At 44.5% G+C, this 19,910-nt stretch overlaps 1 protein-coding gene across 2 annotated transcripts in view; it reads left to right on the top strand.

Annotated features, from left to right (window-relative positions):
• The window catches only part of lrrc75ba (leucine rich repeat containing 75Ba), a 52,541-nt gene that overhangs the window by 12,565 nt on the left and 20,066 nt on the right, over positions 1–19,910 (top strand). Inside the window, exons 3-4 of one of the 2 annotated variants that reach the window (XM_079827501.1) lie at positions 2,211–2,270; positions 4,610–4,722. In XM_079827501.1, the coding sequence (XP_079683627.1) occupies positions 2,211–2,270; positions 4,610–4,722 (173 nt within the window). The remainder of the gene's footprint in view (positions 1–2,210; positions 2,271–4,609; positions 4,723–19,910) is intronic. The other variant, XM_079827502.1, reaches the window with a different exon arrangement.

The following is a 19,910-nucleotide window of genomic DNA, read 5'->3' as shown; positions in this document are numbered from 1 at the left end:
TGAGCTATATTACAAAAGTCCAGGCTAATCCATGCATTAGAATTTGATTCATAGTTGCTCTGTTTTTGAAGTCCATAAAAAGTACATCTGCCCATCAAATAACGGCTCCGGGGTGTTAATAAAGTCTTCTGAAACGAATCGACACGTTTGTGTAAGAAAAATATTCATATTTTAAAAATTATCAAGTAAACTTTCGACCGACCGCCTTCCATGGAAAAGTGTTGAATGTTGAAAGTGAAACTCAAGATGCGTACGTGACGTCATGATGAGCCTACCTGGTCGCGTTAGTCTTTTGACCGGCAGGGGAACTTTCAACAGTTTTTCCATAAATTGAACAGGGAAGGCGGTCGGTCGAAAGTTTACTTGATAAAGTTTAAAATATGGATATTTTTCTTACACAAACGCATCGATTCGCTTCAGAAGGCCTTTATTAACACCCCAGAGCCGCGTGGAGCACGTTATTTGATGGGCAGATGCACTTTTTATGGACTTCAAAAACAGAGCAACTATAAATCCGATTCTAATGCTTGGATTAGCCTGGACTTTTGTAATATAACTCAGATTTTATTCGTCTGAAAGAAGAATGTCATATACACCTAGGATGACTTGAGGGTGAGTAAATTATGGGCTAATTTTCATTTTTGGGTGAACTATCACTTTAACAGTAAAGACTCAGGAAGCTCAGTGTGGTACTCAGTATAGAGTATAGGACTGTAAGGAAACCGTCACTAGGAAACTACACGTGTCAATCTGATCTGCTCTGCAAGTGACAGTGACTAAAGTTCACTATAGTCTCTCTAATTTCACTGAATTTCACATCCTAATTTTGAGATAAAAAGTCTAAATAATGACATAAAAGTCAAATTATAGCATGCCTAGTGATAATAATGAAATACATTTATAATAACACAAAAAGTCAAAATCATGACAACTAAGTCATTTTGAGAGAAAAAGTTATATACAAAAAAAACACCTTCTAAATAATGAGATACTAATTCACATTCATGAGACTTCATCGAGAATATTTGTACATGGAGCACCGACAGAGACAGATTGACCTCCCAAAAAAGCCATAAAAATGACAAAAAGACAAAATTATGCCAAAAGAGCTGGAATTTTGAGATACTAAATACACAATGATGAGATTAAGCCCCAGTTTCACAGACAGTATCAGGCCTTAGTTAAATTAGGACATTTAAGTAGCTTTTTTAAACGTGCCTTAGAAAAAAAACATTCATGGTGTGAATCTTGAGACAAAATAATGGAAGTTGCAAGTTGCCTTCAGTTAAAACAGCTCAAACATGCATTTTAGGACTAGCTTGAGCCTTTTCCTGTGAATCCAGGGGGAAAGTCGAAGTAATGACAAAGTAGAAATGATGAGATACTAAGACACAATTATGAAATGAAAAGTTGAAGTAATGGCAAAAAGTTGAAATTAAGTTACAATAATGCTGAAATAATGACATAAAGTTATAATGACACAAAAAGTCCAAATTATGACATACTAAGTCATAATCATGAGACAAAAATTATAATTATACATTTATAAAACAATTTAGCAGACTTTAACCATATCAATTTAGTATACTAAAAGTACAATTGCAGGGTATTTATATTAAGTACATACATGTAAAAGTATTTGTAGTATACTTAGCATAAAATAAATGTATTTCAAATACATTTTGGTATATTATTTTTCACTAGGGTAAGTCACATATATCAGACTTTATCGAGAATATTTGTACTACGGGGCTGTTGAAGTCTTGAATCTGATTGGTTGACAAATGTTCTAAGGTGTGCAATTATTTTCAGGGAAACGCAGGCTAAAGTAGTTCCAGGCAGGTCCATTACAGTTCCATTACCAAATGATTTCATTTATTTAAAGTGTCTTTACAGCCCACAACAGCAAAATAACCAAAACCTACAACAACACTGACCAAGCAAATAAACAGGATAAAAACAACAAATTATTGTCATGTTTTTTTCTTCAAGTTTTATTATGTATGAAAAGCACATACTCTCTTTCTCCCGCTCTCTCTGCTTTCCCACTCAGACCAGACGCACACACATACAGTAGGTTACGGACACACACTCGTACAGAAACCTGTTGTCAGCGCTGCTCTGACGATTTTATCAGTAAAATAGTTTAGCAACTTAAAATCTACATGACATTTCTCACTAGCAAGGTAATAACTGCGCTGTTCTTACAGTTTCGTATTAGTAGATGCTGCTGCCGTCGGAACACTGTTGAAAAAGAAGCACAGACTGAGGTAATTCACATACGCTCTCTCTCTCTCTCTCTCTCTCTCTCTCTCTCTCTCTCTCTTTCTTTATTTAATAATTCACTGCATTAATGACGTTTTGGAATTAGCAACGGAGGCTTGGGTTTAGATGCGTAAGAAATCAGTCCTGCACACAAGAGCGTTTAAAGAACAAAACCTGACTAATGTCTTGAAATAAATCATCTGAACAATGTTTTGAGGTGTGGTAACCATCGTATAAGCAGAATAATTGACTCTGGGCCATCGAGTTATTGAAATATAATGCACACCCGAGGTGTAAAGGCCACTCGGCTTTGTGTCGTGACTGCATTACCACCTCAGGTGTGCATTATTTTTCTAATAATTCATTGGCCTAGAGTCAATTATTCCGCTTATACGATGGCCCTGTTTAAATAATGGCAAAAAGTTGAAATTTTGAGATTCTAAATCACAATTATGAGAGGAAATGTCGAAATAATGACAATAAGTTGAAATAATAAGATACTAAGTTGAAATGTTTAGATACTGTTTTAAACAAAAGAGTTGAAATTGAGATACTAAGTCACAATAATGCGATTTAAAAAGTCGAAGTAATGGCAGAATGTTGAAATTATGAAATACTAAGTCACAATTATGAGACTTTATGGAGAATACTTGTACGAGGCAGCACAGACAGAGACAGATTGACCTCCCAAAAAGGATAATTGGTTTTCGATTATTTGTATTAATCATCTTGCATTTATTTTGTTTGGTGTTGTCTTTCACTGATCTGTGTCTGAGGAATTGGTCTGACATAAAAAGTCATAATTTTGACTAAAAGACAAAATTATGACAAAACAAATTTAAGTCACAATTGTTTGATTAAAACGTTTATGTAATGACATACAAAGTTTTAATTATTACATATAATGTCCGTTTTCTTGTGATAATGACTTTTTTATGACCAAAGTCAAAATTATGAGGAACCAAAGCATTATTTTTTTTTCTCATTCGTTACTAGGAAGTGGCCTTCCATACAGTATACCATCACAATCTGGCATACTTTAATGGGAATCTGGGCTAAATCGTCTGCACCACAGATGTATAATGTATACCCAATTATAATGCTCTACTCCATCATATGATCATCGGCTAAAAAATTATTCACAAATATGTTATATAAAATTCCACAGGTGTAAATAAAACATTAATTGTAGCTAGACTCACTTTTGTGAATATGGTGTATATAAAAAGTCCATTTGCATAAAAAGGATCTGCTTTTGAGCTGAAAACAATGACAATTACTTCATTTGAATGCACATTTAGTGTCCACTTTAAGCTAATTTGCAGTCTAAATATTACAGACTAAATTTGTGTCTGTGAATTAAATTTGCACCTCAGCTTTTTGCATTTTACGTTACAAAGAGGAAAAGTTAAGGACATTTGTTTCACAAGGGTATAAAATGGCATTGGTTTAACATCACACCTGTTCCAGTATAAATATTTGATGACATGATTTATTTCACCTCCTACAGTCAGTGTGTTCTTACCAGGTTTGCATCTCTAAATGTGAAACCATCACTTTGCTTGTGCAAGTGGGAGCTCCAGAGATTTCCATCTAAGCAGGGTGCAAGTTATTAATAGAAGGCAACAGTGACATTTTGGTTTGGATAGTCTGGTTGTACTGTTCAAGGCAGACAAACTTCAGCAAGTGTTCAGATGACTTTGTATAGATGTCAATAAAAACGGACTTTCTCTGAAATTAAAATCGACGAGTTTTATAATTTAATTATACAAAAAGTGTCACATTCACTGACAGCTCTCTTGTACACTTTATCAAGAATACTTGTACAAGACAGCACAGACAGAGACAGATTGACCTGCCAAAAAAGCTAATTTGTTAAAAAATGATTTGAATTAATCATCTTAATTTTTTTGTTTGTTCGCTCTTGTCTTTTACTGATCTGTATCTGAGGAATTAGTCTGATTTGGCTGGTACACATAGAAGTGTTTAGTGATTCAAAGCTTCAGACAGCCATCTTTGTAAAACCACAAGACAAAAAAATGACACAAAGCCGATATGGATTATATATCAGAGGAGATTACAGTTTTCAGTCTCAGAGAAGATTATTTTTCTGATGTATTTTCGTCCAAATCTAAATTTAGATCTAAAAAGTGCCTCAAACTTCAGAAAAAAAAGATTGCAATAAGAAACTGCCCTGATCTGCTCCTTATGTAGTGAATTATTTTGTTTACTCGCAGAATTTGAGAACTTCATGCTGTAGGCCCCACATTTATCTTGTCAAGTTTAATCAAATAAAAAAAAAATTCATTCTTATTGAGCCTTTCTATTCATGTTGTTCTTTCAGGACTCAGAGACGCTGAAGGCAACTGATAAAATATGCAGACAGCTCATCTACCACCTGACCCCTCACTCCAAGTGGCTTAGAAAAAGTATGACCCGGCGAAAGGCCCAGGCCTGGTGAGAAAATTTCCCTATTTTGTATGCCATCAAAACATCACAATGTGCTGATATGGAGTCAATTATTTAATGCCATCCCTCAGCATTAATGCTTAAACAGATATACTATTTACTCCATATATTAAATTATATTAGTCATGAAACTGCTCCGAGACACAAGGCTAAGGATCCAAATGCAGAAGCTTATTAAAGGGTAATCCAAAGATGTAATTCAAAGGCAAAAGGTCAAAAGCACAGGGTAAACAGTCCAAACAAAGTCCAACCAAGGCACAGGCTAACAGAGAAATCCAGGGCAACAGGCATAAGATCAAATCCAAGACACAGGAAACCAAGATACAAGGGCTCAGGCCAGGTCGATGGAATGGAAGCAGAACTAGAGACTGGGGTGGTTCTAGGGTGGAGCTGATGGGACTGAAGAGCAACTCAGCAGAGCTAGAGACCACCACAGCGGAGCAGATAACCACCACAGCAGGGCAGACGGGTGTGAAGATCCCCACAGCAGAGCAGAAGACCACCACAGCAGAGCGGACAGGTCTGAAGATCTGAAGACCACCATAGCAGATCAGGTAGAACTGGAACACGGAGCATAGAGAGGCTCTGGTTGACCTCAGGGGCCCTGTCAAAGCAGGTTGCCTTCTGTGGTCATTTCAGTGCAAACAAAAAGTTCATGAACAACCTCTGTGGTCTTGTCTGGGCAGAGAGGAAATTTGGGGACAACCTCCGGGGTCATGTCAGAGCAAAAAGAAAGTTCATGGACAACCTCCGAGATTGTGTCTGGGAGGACAGGAAGCTCAGGAACGACCTCCGTGGTCATGTCAGGGCAGACAGGAAGCTCAGGGACGACCTCTGTGGTCATGTCAGGGCAGACAGGAAGCTCAGGGACAACCTCCGTGGTCATGTCAGGACAGACAGGAAGCTCTGGAACAACCTCCGTGGTCGTGTCAGGACAAGCTGGATCAGGTGCTGCTTTCTCTGGAGAAATGTACACGGCCCAGACACACAGAATCGCAACTGCCATCACAGGAAATGCAACCGATGGTGGAAGGACCTTTGAGACCCCCAGACCACCGGACTAGGGTGCGCTAGGACCACCGGTATTGTTTGAATAGTCACACAGACCAACATAATTGGAGGATCTGCCATGTTGAATGCCAGTCTCACACGCATAGGGACTATCTTAATGACTTCATGTACAACATTCATGTCAAACGGAAACTCTGGTGTGGTGTCCATGATGACTAAAGACTCTGGCGTGGCGACCATAACTGCTGGAGACTCTGACGTGGCAGATGGAAACACTGGCGTGGTGCCCATGGCAGCTGGAGATTCTGGCGTGGCGGCCATGACGGCTGGAGACTCTGGCGTGGCAGCCATGATGGCTGAAGACTCTGGCGTTGCGCCCATGACTGACGGAGACTCTGACGTGGCAGATGGAGACTCTGGCGTGGTGCCTGTGGCAGCCATGATGGCTGGAGACTCTGGTGTGGCAGCCATGATGGCTGGAGACTCTAGTGTGGCAGCCATGATGGCTGGAGACTCTGGTGTGGCAGCCATGATGGCTGGAGACTCTGGTGTGGCCGCCATGACAGCTGGAGACTCTGGTGTGGCAGCCATGATGGCTGGAGACTCTGGTGTGGCAGCCATGATGGCTGGAGACTCTGGTGTGGCAGCCATGATGGCTGGAGACTCTGGTGTGGCAGCCATGATGGCTGGAGACTCTGGTGTGGCAGCCATGACAGCTGGAGACTCAGGTGTGGCGCCCATGACAGCTGGAGAATCTTGCGTGGCGCCCATGACGGCTGGAGACTCTGTCGGGGCGGCCTTGATGGCTGGAGACTCTCGTGTGGCAGCCATGTTGTGAAGAGGCTCAGCTCTTGGGAACACCAGACTGGAAATCTCAGTGACAGAGTCCAAGGCTTATCCAGGACAACAGTAGGGATGTTACATCTGACACCGAAGCTTCAATGGGCATATCGAGTTTGCAGTGCAATTTCTCGTGAAGCTCTGTGCCGGAGCACGTATTGTTTTCAGACACGTGATCAATGAAAAACGTATCCTCACTATCTTTCCAGTCACGTGAATGCTTCATTTTGCTTGTCAGAATGTTTGAACCCAGACCGCTACTTTACGGGTTTATGGAAGTTCAAGTCCATTTACTAACATGTTTTATAGGCTTATAGCCTATTTTACACTATCATATATGGATAAACAGTATATAAAACATAAAATTAATTAGAGCACCATTTACTTGCATCAAACAACTCTGTTGGTATTATTTTAATTAGTAATATTATAATTTCATTTCATTTATTGCCACACTTGAATATGGGAATTATATTATCAGAAAACTGAACATTTGTCTGAACATGTCAGGCTTTTTTTGTGCTTAATGGATAAAACAACAGAGCTGCGCTCCCTGGTTTATGGCTGCTATAAATTTGACCTGCCACAAGATGGCCCTGTTTTTGACACTTCTGATGCTTCGAATCTTCTTCCGAAATAATCAGAGAAAAGCTTAAAAGATTCAAGAGGCTTCATTTCTCCATCCCTAGGCATCAGGCATAAGATCAAAACCAAGCCACGGGAAACCAGGATACAAGGGCTCAGAAATGCAGTACACATACAAGACTTTGCCAAGAGTGACTGAATGAACCAGACTTATATAGGCAGGGACTGACAATGTAATGAGAAACAGCTGAGAACAATCAGGAATGAGACCAAGCAGTGAGTTCTGGGAAACGTAGTCCATGTTGGAATGACAGTGAACAAGAGGGGAGTGCCCTCTGGTAGATAATAAGGGCACTCCAGCTGGTGATTGTGACTATTATATTATATTATATTAATTATATTATATTATATTATATTATATTATATTATATTATATTATATTATATTATATTATATTATATTATATTATATTATATTATATTATATTATATTATATTATATTATATTAATTATATTATATTATATTATATTATATTATATTAATTATATTAATTATATTATATAATATTATATTATTCACAACTGTTTTATTTATAAGAAAATAATTTTAGTAGTTTAATTGGTTTAGTTAATTAACACTGGTCCACATAATTTAAGACCTGGAAAATCTTCTGAAATTTGCATAAACTACAGATCTGTTCCATTTTATTTATTGAACAGAGTTATTGAACAGAAATCTGGTAGCAGTTTCAGACAGTGTGATTATAGATGAGTGTAACAAATTAGAGCTTGCTTGGCCTGCCACCGCTGGCCCATTAATCGCAGCTCCCCCTCATCTCTGCTATTGATTAGTAGAGTCTTTTAACAGCACTGCTGCTGGATCTGGGAAGTGCTGTATAAAGAGAGAGCCATAAATGCCTTTTGTAACTTGTGTGTGTAATACTCCCGAACATTAGTTATCCAGCATAAATCTGTTCACTTCACCTGATTAATAAAATGTATTCGAGCAACCAGTTTGCAGTGTGTTATACAAGCACCAGTCAATGGTTGCAGAATATATTTTGCATATTTGCATGCTTGTTGAAAAGTGAATAAATGAATGTGTACCGCCCACATTGCCATTACTCGCGCCCTGAATCCATTGCCTCTACTCAATAGTTTTTCCACATACTGAATTAACCATGTTGCCCTGCTCCATTACCTTTAGGCTCTCAGGGGAGGATAAAGCAGTGGATGAGAGAGGGAGAAAGAGAAGGGTATTTTCACACTAGTACATTCTCATGTATTATACAGGGTTGCTAAATATAAGCAACTGTAACTGTACTGGTCATTTTGAAACAAAGTTATATCCCTTATAATCTTTTTTTTTTGTCAAATATGTAGACATACAATTATGTGGAACAAGCTATTAAGATATTAAACTAGTGCTGTCAATCTATTGAAAACAATAACTAGATTAATCACACATTTTTCTGTGATTAATCGCAATTAATCACAATTAAAAACACGCTTTTTTAATAGATTTTATAATGTAATAATTTCACAGTTTATGTGGGAAGTGGGATTAACTGTGAAATGATTACATTATAAAATATATAAAAAATGTATAAAAGTAAGTGTTGTAATTGCGATTAATCACATAAAATTTGTATAATGTAATAATTTCACAGTTAAAGGGTTACTTCAGCGATTAGCAGCTTTGTATCAGTAGAAACCTGGTAGTATATTCGAATGATTGTGCTTCCCCCGCTCATATCTCCCTGAGATGAGAGATTTATGTATTTTATGTCTGGAAAAAGCCTCCGATGACGCAAATATCGTCATTTTGATGACTATGGCACCACTATCGACGCTTAAATGAATCTGCAGCGGTCAGGTGCTACAGCAGTAGGAGGTCTTACGAGCTCTATAAGGACGTAACATTTTTTAGAAGTTGAAATTGAGATAATTACGACACGCTGTGAATGCACCTCTAGTTTCTAGTCGTATTCAGTTTTATTCAGTTCACCTGTTGTCAGTTAATTCACTCATGTTGTGTTGTTTATGCACAATTATGCTTTTCATACAATCTTGTTTTAAAAATGTTTAATTTTTTTTTCCTGGAAAAGCAAGACTGATACTCATTTAGATTTCTTACAGTGTAATGGTACTTTTAATAAGTTTACAATGGTACTCCACGATGAATATATGCATGTGCAATATTATTTACATGGTACTCCAAGCTACTTCAAAGAATACAATGGTACATGTTCAAAAAACATGCTATTATGGTCATACATATCCAAAAACCAAATATTATGGTGGTTATTTTGGCGTTTTGTGTTTGTGTGCTGTGGTGCCAATCTTCTGTGTGATGAGAGATTCAGACAAGATTGCTCTGCAATGTGTGTGTGTGTGTGTGTGTGTGTGTGTGTGTGTGTGTGTGTGTGGTTCAGGAGCTCTGTTTTGGAGGATCTGTTATACTCTCCCTAGAGCTTTGTGTTCATAAGTCAATCTGACAAACAGAGAGTCCGCAGGTCCTTTCTGCTCTACACTACAGAAACCAGGCACAGACCGAGGAACATGCTCTTTGTAAAGAGTGTGAGAGATAAAGAAAGAGTGTATGGCCTTAGCATCCATCACAATGAGTAAAACCAAAGAATATAGTTCTAATGTGCAGCAAAAGATTGTTGAGCTTCACAAAATAGTGGCTGTAAGAAAGTAGCTAAAGCATTCAAATTAACTAAAAGATGTTCAGTCAACTAAAGATTTTACGAATCTACATGGAAGAGGACGTGTGTCTAAATCGTCCTAATACACTGTGAGGAGGAGAGTTTGACTGGCCAAAGACTCTCCAAGAATCACAGCTGGAGAATTGCAGAGATTAGTTGAGTCTTGGGGCAAAGAAAGCCTAAAAATGTATCAAACAGCACCTACAACACCACAAGTTGTTTGGAAGGGTTTCAAGAAAAATCCGCCTCGCTCATCCAAAAACAAACTCCAGCATTTTCAGTTCTCAAACACGACTGGAACTTCAAATGGGGCTGACTTCTAAGGTCAGAAGAAAAAGAAAAAAAACTTTTTGGCAGCAAACCTACCAGGTTTCATGAAAACAGGGATAAAAGTACCCCATGCCCACAGTTAAATATACCGCTGGATCTTTAATGTTGTGGGCCTATTTTTTAGCTGGAGGTCCTGGACATCTTGTTCAGATACATGGCATCATGGATTCTAGCAAATACCAACAGATAAAAAAATCAAAACCTTCTGCTAGAAATCTTATAATGGGCCATAGTTGAATCATAAGGACAATGATCCAAAAAACAAACCAACACAAAAATGTGTCACTGAGCACAAAATGCAGCTTCTGCCATGGCTATCCCAGTTCCCTGACCTGAACCCTATAGAAAATGAGAGGGGTGAACTGAAGAGAAGAAGCACCAACATGGAGCTGGGAATCTGAACGGTCTGGAGAGATTCTATATGGATGTCTCTGATCTCGTCAGGTGTTCTCCAAACTCATCAGGCATTATAGGAGAAGAGCTGTTATCTTGGGAAAAGGAGGTTGTAATAATTTGGTGCCAATAATTAAGGCCAACGTGAACTAGAGAAAGACATTTATTTCATAATGTGATTTCCCCTCCCACTTTCAATTCTTTTACTTCAATGAAATAATTTAAAAAAAATGTTATCTATGAAAGATCAAAAGGGTAAACAATGCAGATTTGTTTTCACAGCCGCCTTTGCTCATATTGACCAAGGGTGCCAATATTAGTGTAGGGCGCTGTATAAAACCAGATGCATTTACTTGAGAAGTAAAATCGCATATGATATTAAGACATCTCTGACTGTTTTCAGAGAATATTTCTTGAGTTATTATATAGATTACGTCATATGTGTGCCTCTTCATCCAATATTTTTCATTTTATGAATGCATGCTGGTCCTATTAGGTGCCATATCACCGTAATCCAGCTCCATTTACATGGAAATGAGAAAGAGGGTTGGCTAAATTTGAATTGACAGATTTATATGTGTCTGTTCACTTTTGATGGTTCTGCATTAGTTCGCTCCTCTCTTGTAGAGAAATCCTCAGACTTTCATTGGGGTTCAACTTGCGTGAATAGCGACAGAAGATAATGTAATTATACAGTTAGGAAAATTATTCAGGGTGTGTTGCATGATAGGAAAAATGAAGCAAAACGGAGGGAAGGTGGAAGAGAGTTGTAAGCGGTGATGAAAGAAGCAGGATTTCATGTTGTGCTGGTTCTTTTGTGTGTGTTTCTTGCGGCTTGATCAGGAGTGTAAGACAGGCATTATGGTGAATCTTCTGCATGAGAGGACCATCATTCTGACACCCTCATATCTTTGATTGGCAGTGTAAAGCGACCGTCGCCGATGACTATGTGACTGGTTTAACCAGACCGCACATCAATAAACACAATCTGTCGGTCGGATGTATTATTTTTGCTTTCACATTTATTAGGGATGCAAAATTAATTCTATCCGTGCATCAACATTTTCTATTTGCAATGTGTTTTTGCAGTGGCTGAGGATTTTAATTGTTCAGAGATGGATGCATGAATGCAATGACAACTCCGATATATTTAAATTACCTACACTAGCGTTCAAAAGTTTGGGGTTGGTACGATTTTTATGTTTTTCAAAAGTTTGGGGTTGGTAAGATTTGGGTTACACTTTATTTTACGGTGTCCTTGTTACAGTGTAATTATACATTTAAGTACTGAGTAATAATAATTAACTACATGTACTTACTATAGGGTTAGGTTTAGAGTTATTTGCATGTAATTATGCATAATGTATAGTTATTACTATAGTAATTACATGTAAAATGTGTAACACAGACATATGTAATGTTTTTGAAAGTCTCTTATTCTCACCAAGGCTGCATTTATTTGATCAAAAATAAACAGTGACAGTGAAAACAGTCATTTTGTGAAATATGATTACAATTTAATAGAACTGTTTTTACATTTTTAAATGTAATTCATTCCTGTGATGGCAAAGCTAAATGTTCAACAGCTATTTCTCCAGTCTTCAGTGTCACATGATCCTTTCAGAAATCATTCTAACATGTTGATTTGATGCTCAAGAAACATTTATTATTATATTGTTTTCAAGCATTTTCCAAAAATTTCTCGTTCACATTGAAACGTTGGAAGATGCTTAAATCATGTTATTGTGTATGCGTAGAGTGTAATAAAAGCTCACTAATATTATGCCGAAAGACCAAACATCATAAAGTTCTTATTCTTCTGGCACAATCACTTTATTAGCAAAATATACACGTACTGCTGCAATCAAGTCACTCCATGTTTGGTCTAAAACTCAACTGTTCTCATATTTTGCCACAGGACAGCAATTGCGAGAACATTTTCTGTGACCTTTGCAGGAATGTAATATGAAGATTGTACAAAGTAACATGTATCTGTGCAAACACTGTGAAAGGGAAAAGCACATCCCTTACGAAAAAAGAAGTTTACTCAAGTGTGCTATTAGTATACTTCTTTTAAACTTAAACAGCATGCAAGTTCAAAACCGTCTGATGTTACGGACTTAAATGTTGAACCCATTAAGAGAAAACAACTGTGAAGCTTTAGGGGTGTTGATGGACTCAATCTACTCGATCTACTCCATCTGTGTTATGAATCCCATCTGGACAAAGAAAAATGCGATTTTCTCAGCTTTTTGTTTAAAATGTTGCTTTTAATGAAACTTACCCACAATAAAGTGTTGATCAAAAAGTATGCATGAAGCTAGAATTAAACGTTTTTAAAATGGAAAGAGTTCAAGTACAGTTAAAAGGTATAATTCAAATTAAAATATAAAAAAACATAGGAACATAGTATACTTAAAGTGCAAAACAATATATAAATAGTCAACTGTAAGTATGATGTTGTTCACTTATACTTGTAAGAAAATGTACAAGTATACTTGCAATATAAAACTAGCTCAAAGTGTATTAAAAATGTGTTACAAGCATTTGACTAGTGAACTATCAGTTTACCTATAAGTTCACTTGTAGTATAGTTCCAGTACAAACAAAAAACTTAGTTGTAAACTAGTACTCAAAGTTTACTGCTGTTACACTTATAGTACGCTTCAAATTATACTTTTATGCACTAAAAAGTGCACTTACAAGTATACTTCTAGTACGCTGATATTAGTATGCTTACTACATAAAGTATACTTAATATAAAATTTACTTAATTGTTGTAAGAGACAGCAGGCACATATCGGTATAAACTTAAATATCTATGTGTCACATGATGACTAAACATGCATCATAGTTCCCATTCAGTCGGTCACGTTCGACGTACGTCGGACGTACCGACGAATTGGGATCACTTCTGGGAGCCCCTATCAGCTTCGAGCTATCTAGAACCGGCCAATGAACAATTGGCGTGCGAGATTTGCATCTCGCGCTCCGCCCCGCGCCGCGGGTATAAACAGGAAGCGAGAGCGAATGCACGCTGTCATTCACTTCGGAGCCACACGGCAGATGAAGAGGACTCTCAACGCTACACTGCTTGAGTTTATCGCTGCAAGCAGAGAAAAACTGCTGTTTTAACAGCAACAGCAAATCCTGTTGGTCTGGTTGGGCGTTTTTCCTGCTGAGTACAGGCACGGGCTGCACAACAATCCCGTGCGCTGTCGCGTTTCCCCCTGAGTGCTTCAGCACAAGAGCGTTTCCTCACAAAAAGAGTTCACGGGTGACGTGCTGTCCTTTTCAGGATGTCTTACCACCCGTGCGTTTCTGGATGCGGTCGTTCCCTGTCCCCTGCTGACGGTCACAATCGCTGTCTCACGTGTTTGGGCATACAGCACGTTGAGGCGGCGTTTGTGGATAGTTCATGTTCCCACTGCGGGAACATGACTATCGCGGAGCTTAGATCGAGACTCTCCTACCTCCGGGCTGGGGGAGTCCCCTTACCCATCCCACGAACCAGGGCTGCCCCTAACCCGGGTGGACCTGCTTCTTTGGATGGCCAGGGTGATCTGAGGATCACGTTTAGGGCAAACCCGCCGAGTCAATCTCCGCAGGCCCCTATTCCCTCTGCTCCGCAGCCGGTAGAGCCTCCAGGAGAACCCGCTGGACCCTCCCACGGGAGACCAGTGGTGACTTTTGGAGCTCCAGCAGATGAACAGATGTCAATCGCTGCATCGGAGGGGGAGTTTCAGTCCTCGGGGGATGAAGGTTCAGTTGTACTGCCTCCCTCTGGGAGAGTGGCAACGGCTGCACCGGACCCTGAGATGGCTGCTATGCTTTCCCGGGCCGCCGAAAGGGTTGGGCTCGAGTGGAACCCTCCACCGTGTCCCGAACCCTCTAGGTTGGACGATTGGTTCCTCGGGGTGGGTCGCGCTGGTTCTCAGCGTCCCGCCCCGACACCTTTCTTCCCGGAGGTGCATGAGGAGCTCACGAGGTCGTGGAAGGCACCTTTTTCTGCCAGAAACCGGCCGAGTGACTCCTCCCCCCTCACTACTCTCGACGGCGGACCAGCCAAGGGTTACGTGGGGATCCCGCCAGTGGAGCGCGCCGTCGCGATGCAACTGTGTCCGGCGACCGCCTCTAACTGGCGCGGTGACCCGCGTCTCCCGTCCCGGGCCTGTAAGTTCTCTTCCAGTCTGACTGGGAAGGCTTACAAGGCCTGCGGGCAGGCTGCGTCCGCCTTGCATGGCATGGCGCTGCTTCAGGTCCACCAGGCCCAAGCGCTCCTTGACATGCACGAGGGTAGGCCTGACCCAGAGCTCCTCCGGGAGCTCCGGACGGCGACGGACCTCGCCCTCCGGGCGACGAAAGTCACCGCCCGTTCCATCGGTCAGGCGATGTCCACGCTTGTGGTCCAGGAGCGTCATCTCTGGCTCAACCTGGCTGATATGAGGGAGACCGATAAATATCGGTTCCTGGACTCCCCCATCTCGTCAGCTGGGTTGTTCGGCGACGCGGTCGAGAGCTTCGCCCAGCAGTTCTCGGCCGCCCAGAAGCAGACGGAGGCGATCAAGCACATCCTGCCCCGGCGGCCCGCTGCTGCCTCCACCCCGCCGCCGGCGGCAGCGCCTCCGACTACTCGTCGCCGAGGACGTCCACCCGCCGCCGCCTCCGCCCCCGCCAAGGCACCGCAGCAGCCTTCCACCAGCCGACGGCGTGGGGCCGGCCGTGGGAAGGATGTCCAGCCCGCTCAGGCCGCTGCCAAGCCAGGTGGCAAGCGTCGTCGCAAGCGACCCTGAGACGGGCCACCCAGAGATGGAGGAAACTGCTCGGAGGGAGATGGCTGCAGCACCACTCCTTCCCCCGGAGGAGGGCCGGGGGAGAATCTTTTGTTTGTCTGTTCCGCCGCTGGCCCCAGTGCCAGCGGCACCCAAAACATCAATAAAAGAGCAGTTTCCAATATCTCTGGGTGCCAAGAGAGCGCGCTTGGCGGTGGTCGACGCTCCCATGCCTCGCCACCCTCAAGTACCTCTCCCTTCGCCAGCAGGGGACGCCGGCTGTCGGGACGCACACAAGCGGCCTCCCCACACTCGCACGTCCCCTCCGCGGATGCAGGTAAGTGTTGCACAGCACACTCAGATCCCGCTTCGGGCCGCTCCCATGCCGTCCGTGCCGGATCCCTGCGTTCCGCCTCGCTGCCCCGCTGCGGGTACGTCTGTGGTGCCGATGGTCCCCCTTGCTCGGAGTCTGGGAGCCTGGCTAGCGCTTCCCAGCCCGTCTCGGTGGCTCATCCGTACCATCAGACTCGGCTATGCGATTCAGTTCGCCCGGCGTCCCCCCAAGTTCAGGGGCGTTCACTTCACGACTGTAGTGGAGGCGAACGCCCCCGTGCTCAGGGCGGAGATCGCTGTCCTACTGGCGAAGGACGCGATAGAGCCGGTCCCTCAAGCCGATATGAGGTCCGGGTTCTACAGCCCCTACTTCATTGTACCCAAGAAAGGCGGCGGGTTACGACCGATCTTGGATCTGCGATTCCTGAACCGGTCCCTTCACAGGCTGCCGTTCACGATGTTAACGCAGAGGCGCATCTTCAGGTGCATCCGTCCCCGAGATTGGTTTGCAGCGATAGACCTGAAGGACGCGTACTTTCATGTCTCGATTCTTCCTCGACACCGGCCCTTTCTGCGCTTCGCGTTCGAGGGACGGGCATATCAGTACCGCGTCTTACCCTTCGGCCTGTCCCTGTCGCCCCGCGTCTTTACGAAGGTTGCGGAGGCGGCCATTGCTCCCATGAGAGAGCATGGCGTTCGCATCCTCAACTATCTCGACGACTGGCTGATCCTTGCCCAGTCGCGAGAGCAGTTGTGCGAACACAGGGACAAGGTGCTCAGTCACCTCAGCCAGTTGGGACTTCGGGTCAACTGGGAGAAGAGCAAACTCTGCCCCACGCAGAGGATCTCTTTTCTCGGTATGGAGATAGACTCGGTCGCCATGACTGCGCGCCTCACCGAGGAGCGCGTCCAGTCGGTGTTGAACTGCCTGAATTCGTTCAGAGGCAGGACAGCGGTTCCACTGAAACATTTTCAGAGGCTCCTGGGGCATATGGCATCCGCAGCCGCAGTAACGCCGCTCGGATTGCTTCATATGAGACCGCTTCAACGCTGGCTACACGATCGAGTCCCGAGATGGGCGTGGCACAGCGGTTCCCTCCGCGTCCAAGTGACTCCGAGGTGCCGCCAAACCTTCGGCCCGTGGTCGGACCCTCTGTTTCTCCGGGCGGGAGTACCCCTAGAACAAGTGTCCAGGCACTCCGTTGTCTCCACGGATGCCTCATCCACGGGTTGGGGTGCCACGTACAACGGGCTTGCAGTTTCGGGTCTGTGGACGGGGCCTCAACTGCAATGGCATATCAATTGCCTCGAGTTGTTAGCAGTTCGTCTTGCACTCAGCCGCTTCAAAGTTCCGCTCAGAGGCAAGCACGTTCTGGTCCGGACGGACAACACTGCGGCCGTAGCGTACATCAACAAACAGGGTGGTCTACGCTCCCGTCGCATGTCGCAACTCGCCCGCCATCTCCTCTTATGGAGTCAGAAGCATCTGAGGTCGCTTCGTGCCGTTCACATTCCGGGCCTGCTCAATCGTGCGGCCGACGAGCTGTCACGTCAGCAGGTACTTCCGGGAGAATGGCGACTCCATCCCCAGGCGGTCCAGCTAATCTGGAGTCGTTTCGGGGCCGCACAGGTAGACCTGTTTGCCTCCCCAGAGACGACCCACTGTCAGCGGTTTTATTCCTTGACCGAGGGGACCCTCGGGTCGGATGCCCTGGCCCACAGCTGGCCCCGGGAAGAACGCAAGTATGCGTTTCCCCCAGTGAGCCTTCTTGCGCAGACACTGTGCAAAGTCAGGGAGGACGAGGAGCAGGTCCTGTTGGTCGCTCCGTATTGGCCCAACCGGACTTGGTTCCCGGAACTAGTGCTCCTCGCGACAGCACCTCCCTGGCCCATTCCTCTGAGACAGGACCTCCTGACTCAGAGACGGGGCACCCTATGGCACCCGCGTCCGGACCTCTGGAAACTCCATGTTTGGTCCCTGGACGGGACGCGGAGGTTCTAGGTGACCTACCGCAAGCGGTAGTTGACACCATCACTTCCGCTAGAGCCCCCTCTACGAGGCGCCTCTATGCGTTGAAGTGGAACCTGTTCGTCGACTGGTGCTCTTCTCGCCGAGAAGACCCCCGAAGATGTTCGATCGTTTCTGTGCTTACCTTTCTACAGGATGGGTTGGAGCGAAGGCTGTCTCCCTCCACCCTCAAGGTCTATGTCGCCGCTATCGCCGCTAATCATGAGCTCGTAGATGGAAAATCTCTAGGTAAGCACGATCTGATCGTCAGGTTCCTTAGGGGAGCAAGGAGATTAAATCCTCCTCGTCCTCCCTCTATACCCTCTTGGGACTTAGCTCTGGTGCTAACTGCACTACAGAGAGAACCCTTTGAGCCTCTGCAGTCAGCTGAGTTGAAAATACTGTCGTTAAAGACTATACTCCTGATTGCGTTGGCCTCCATCAAGAGGGTAGGGGACCTGCAGGCATTTTCGGTCGACGAATCGTGCCTGGAATTCGGGCCCGGTAACTCTCATGTGATCATGAGACCCCGGCCTGGATATGTGCCCAAGGTTCCCACTACTCCCTTCCGGGACCAAGTGGTGAGCCTGCAAGCGCTGCCTTCGGAGGAGGCAGACCCAGCCCTAGCTTTTCTCTGTCCCGTCCGTGCTCTCCGGACTTACGTGGATAGAACGCAAAGCTTCAGGACCTCAGAGCAGCTCTTCGTCTGTTACGGAGGACAGCAGAAGGGAAAGGCTGTCTCCAAGCAGAGGATGGCCCACTGGATAGTGGATGCCATCGTCTTGGCTTATCAGTCCCAAGACGTGCCCTGCCCGCTCGGGTTAAGAGCCCACTCCACTAGGGGTGTTGCCTCTTCCTGGGCGCTGGCTCGTGGCGCCTCGCTGACAGATATCTGTAGAGCTGCGGGCTGGGCGACACCTAACACGTTCGCTAGATTCTATAGCCTCCGTGTAGAGCCGGTGTCTTCCTGTGTGCTCACTTCCCATAGTCAGTAACACCGAAGTACCCGTTCTAGTGTCGGCTTGCTGCGCCATTCCCTCCCCTATGGTAGACGGATGCGTGCGCTTTTCCGCTCCAGTCGAGTTCCCCGGAACGGCGAACCCTGTTGAGTCCTCCGCAACCCGCGGCAGTCGGACGTGGCGGAGCGTTCGACGCCAGGTCTAACACTCGTATGCATTGGTGGAACTTGTGTTAGGCTGGGTTCCGTATGTAGTGACCCCCACGGCGGTCCCATATGTGTATTCTTCCACGGTACGGCTCCCTACGGCGAGCCCGTGTCTTTCCCTCGGCAGAGCTCCTCTGCCGTCTCAGGTACGTGTTGTCTCCCTCCTAATTGGCCGGGGCCACCCCTGAGACTTCCGTATGTTGTGCTGCCCACGGCCAGCCCATACGTGTATTCTCCACATGTTTACTCCCTCTGGGCATGATGTGGCTTCCGCAGCTGCCTTCACAGGCACGCTTTCCCAGCGTTATCCAATACAGTCAGCTGAGTGGGTCTTGCGGAACAGCAGCTTTGACTCTCCCTGCGTGAACCTACCCGCCCGCATCAGATCGGGGTCTGTGGGGCTCATCGCTGGGCGCTGGAAGTGGTAGTAACTATGGCGTTTTCCATAGGGGATCCCAATTCGTCGGTACGTCCGACGTACGTCGAACGTGACCGACTGAATGGGAACGTCTCGGTTACGTATGGTAACCCTCGTTCCCTGAAGGAGGGAACGGAGACGTACGTCCCGTCGCCACAGTTGCTGTACCATCACTGCAGGTCGAGCCACTACGTGTGGCTCCTCAGTGAAAAACAGCGTGCATTCGCTCTCGCTTCCTGTTTATACCCGCGGCGCGGGGCGGAGCGCGAGATGCAAATCTCGCACGCCAATTGTTCATTGGCCGGTTCTAGATAGCTCGAAGCTGATAGGGGCTCCCAGAAGTGATCCCAATTCGTCGGTACGTCCGACGTACGTCTCCGTTCCCTCCTTCAGGGAACGAGGGTTACCATACGTAACCGAGACGTTTTCAAATACCTCCATTTTCACAGTACACACTACAACACAAAAAACGATGTTTTCACATTTGAAAGACTTAAGAGAGCATCTTCAAAAAGCGCAGATTTCAGAGAAAAAGACCAGATTAGTGTAAACGTAGCCTAAGAAAGCGAACCAACAAAACTAGAATGTTTCCATTTTAATCAGCACGGCA

The sequence above is a fragment of the Gobio gobio genome (genome assembly GCF_949357685.1).
Source record: "Gobio gobio genome assembly, chromosome: 10".
Lineage (NCBI taxonomy): Eukaryota > Metazoa > Chordata > Actinopteri > Cypriniformes > Gobionidae > Gobio > Gobio gobio.
This window is presented reverse-complemented; position numbering and strand designations above follow the sequence as displayed.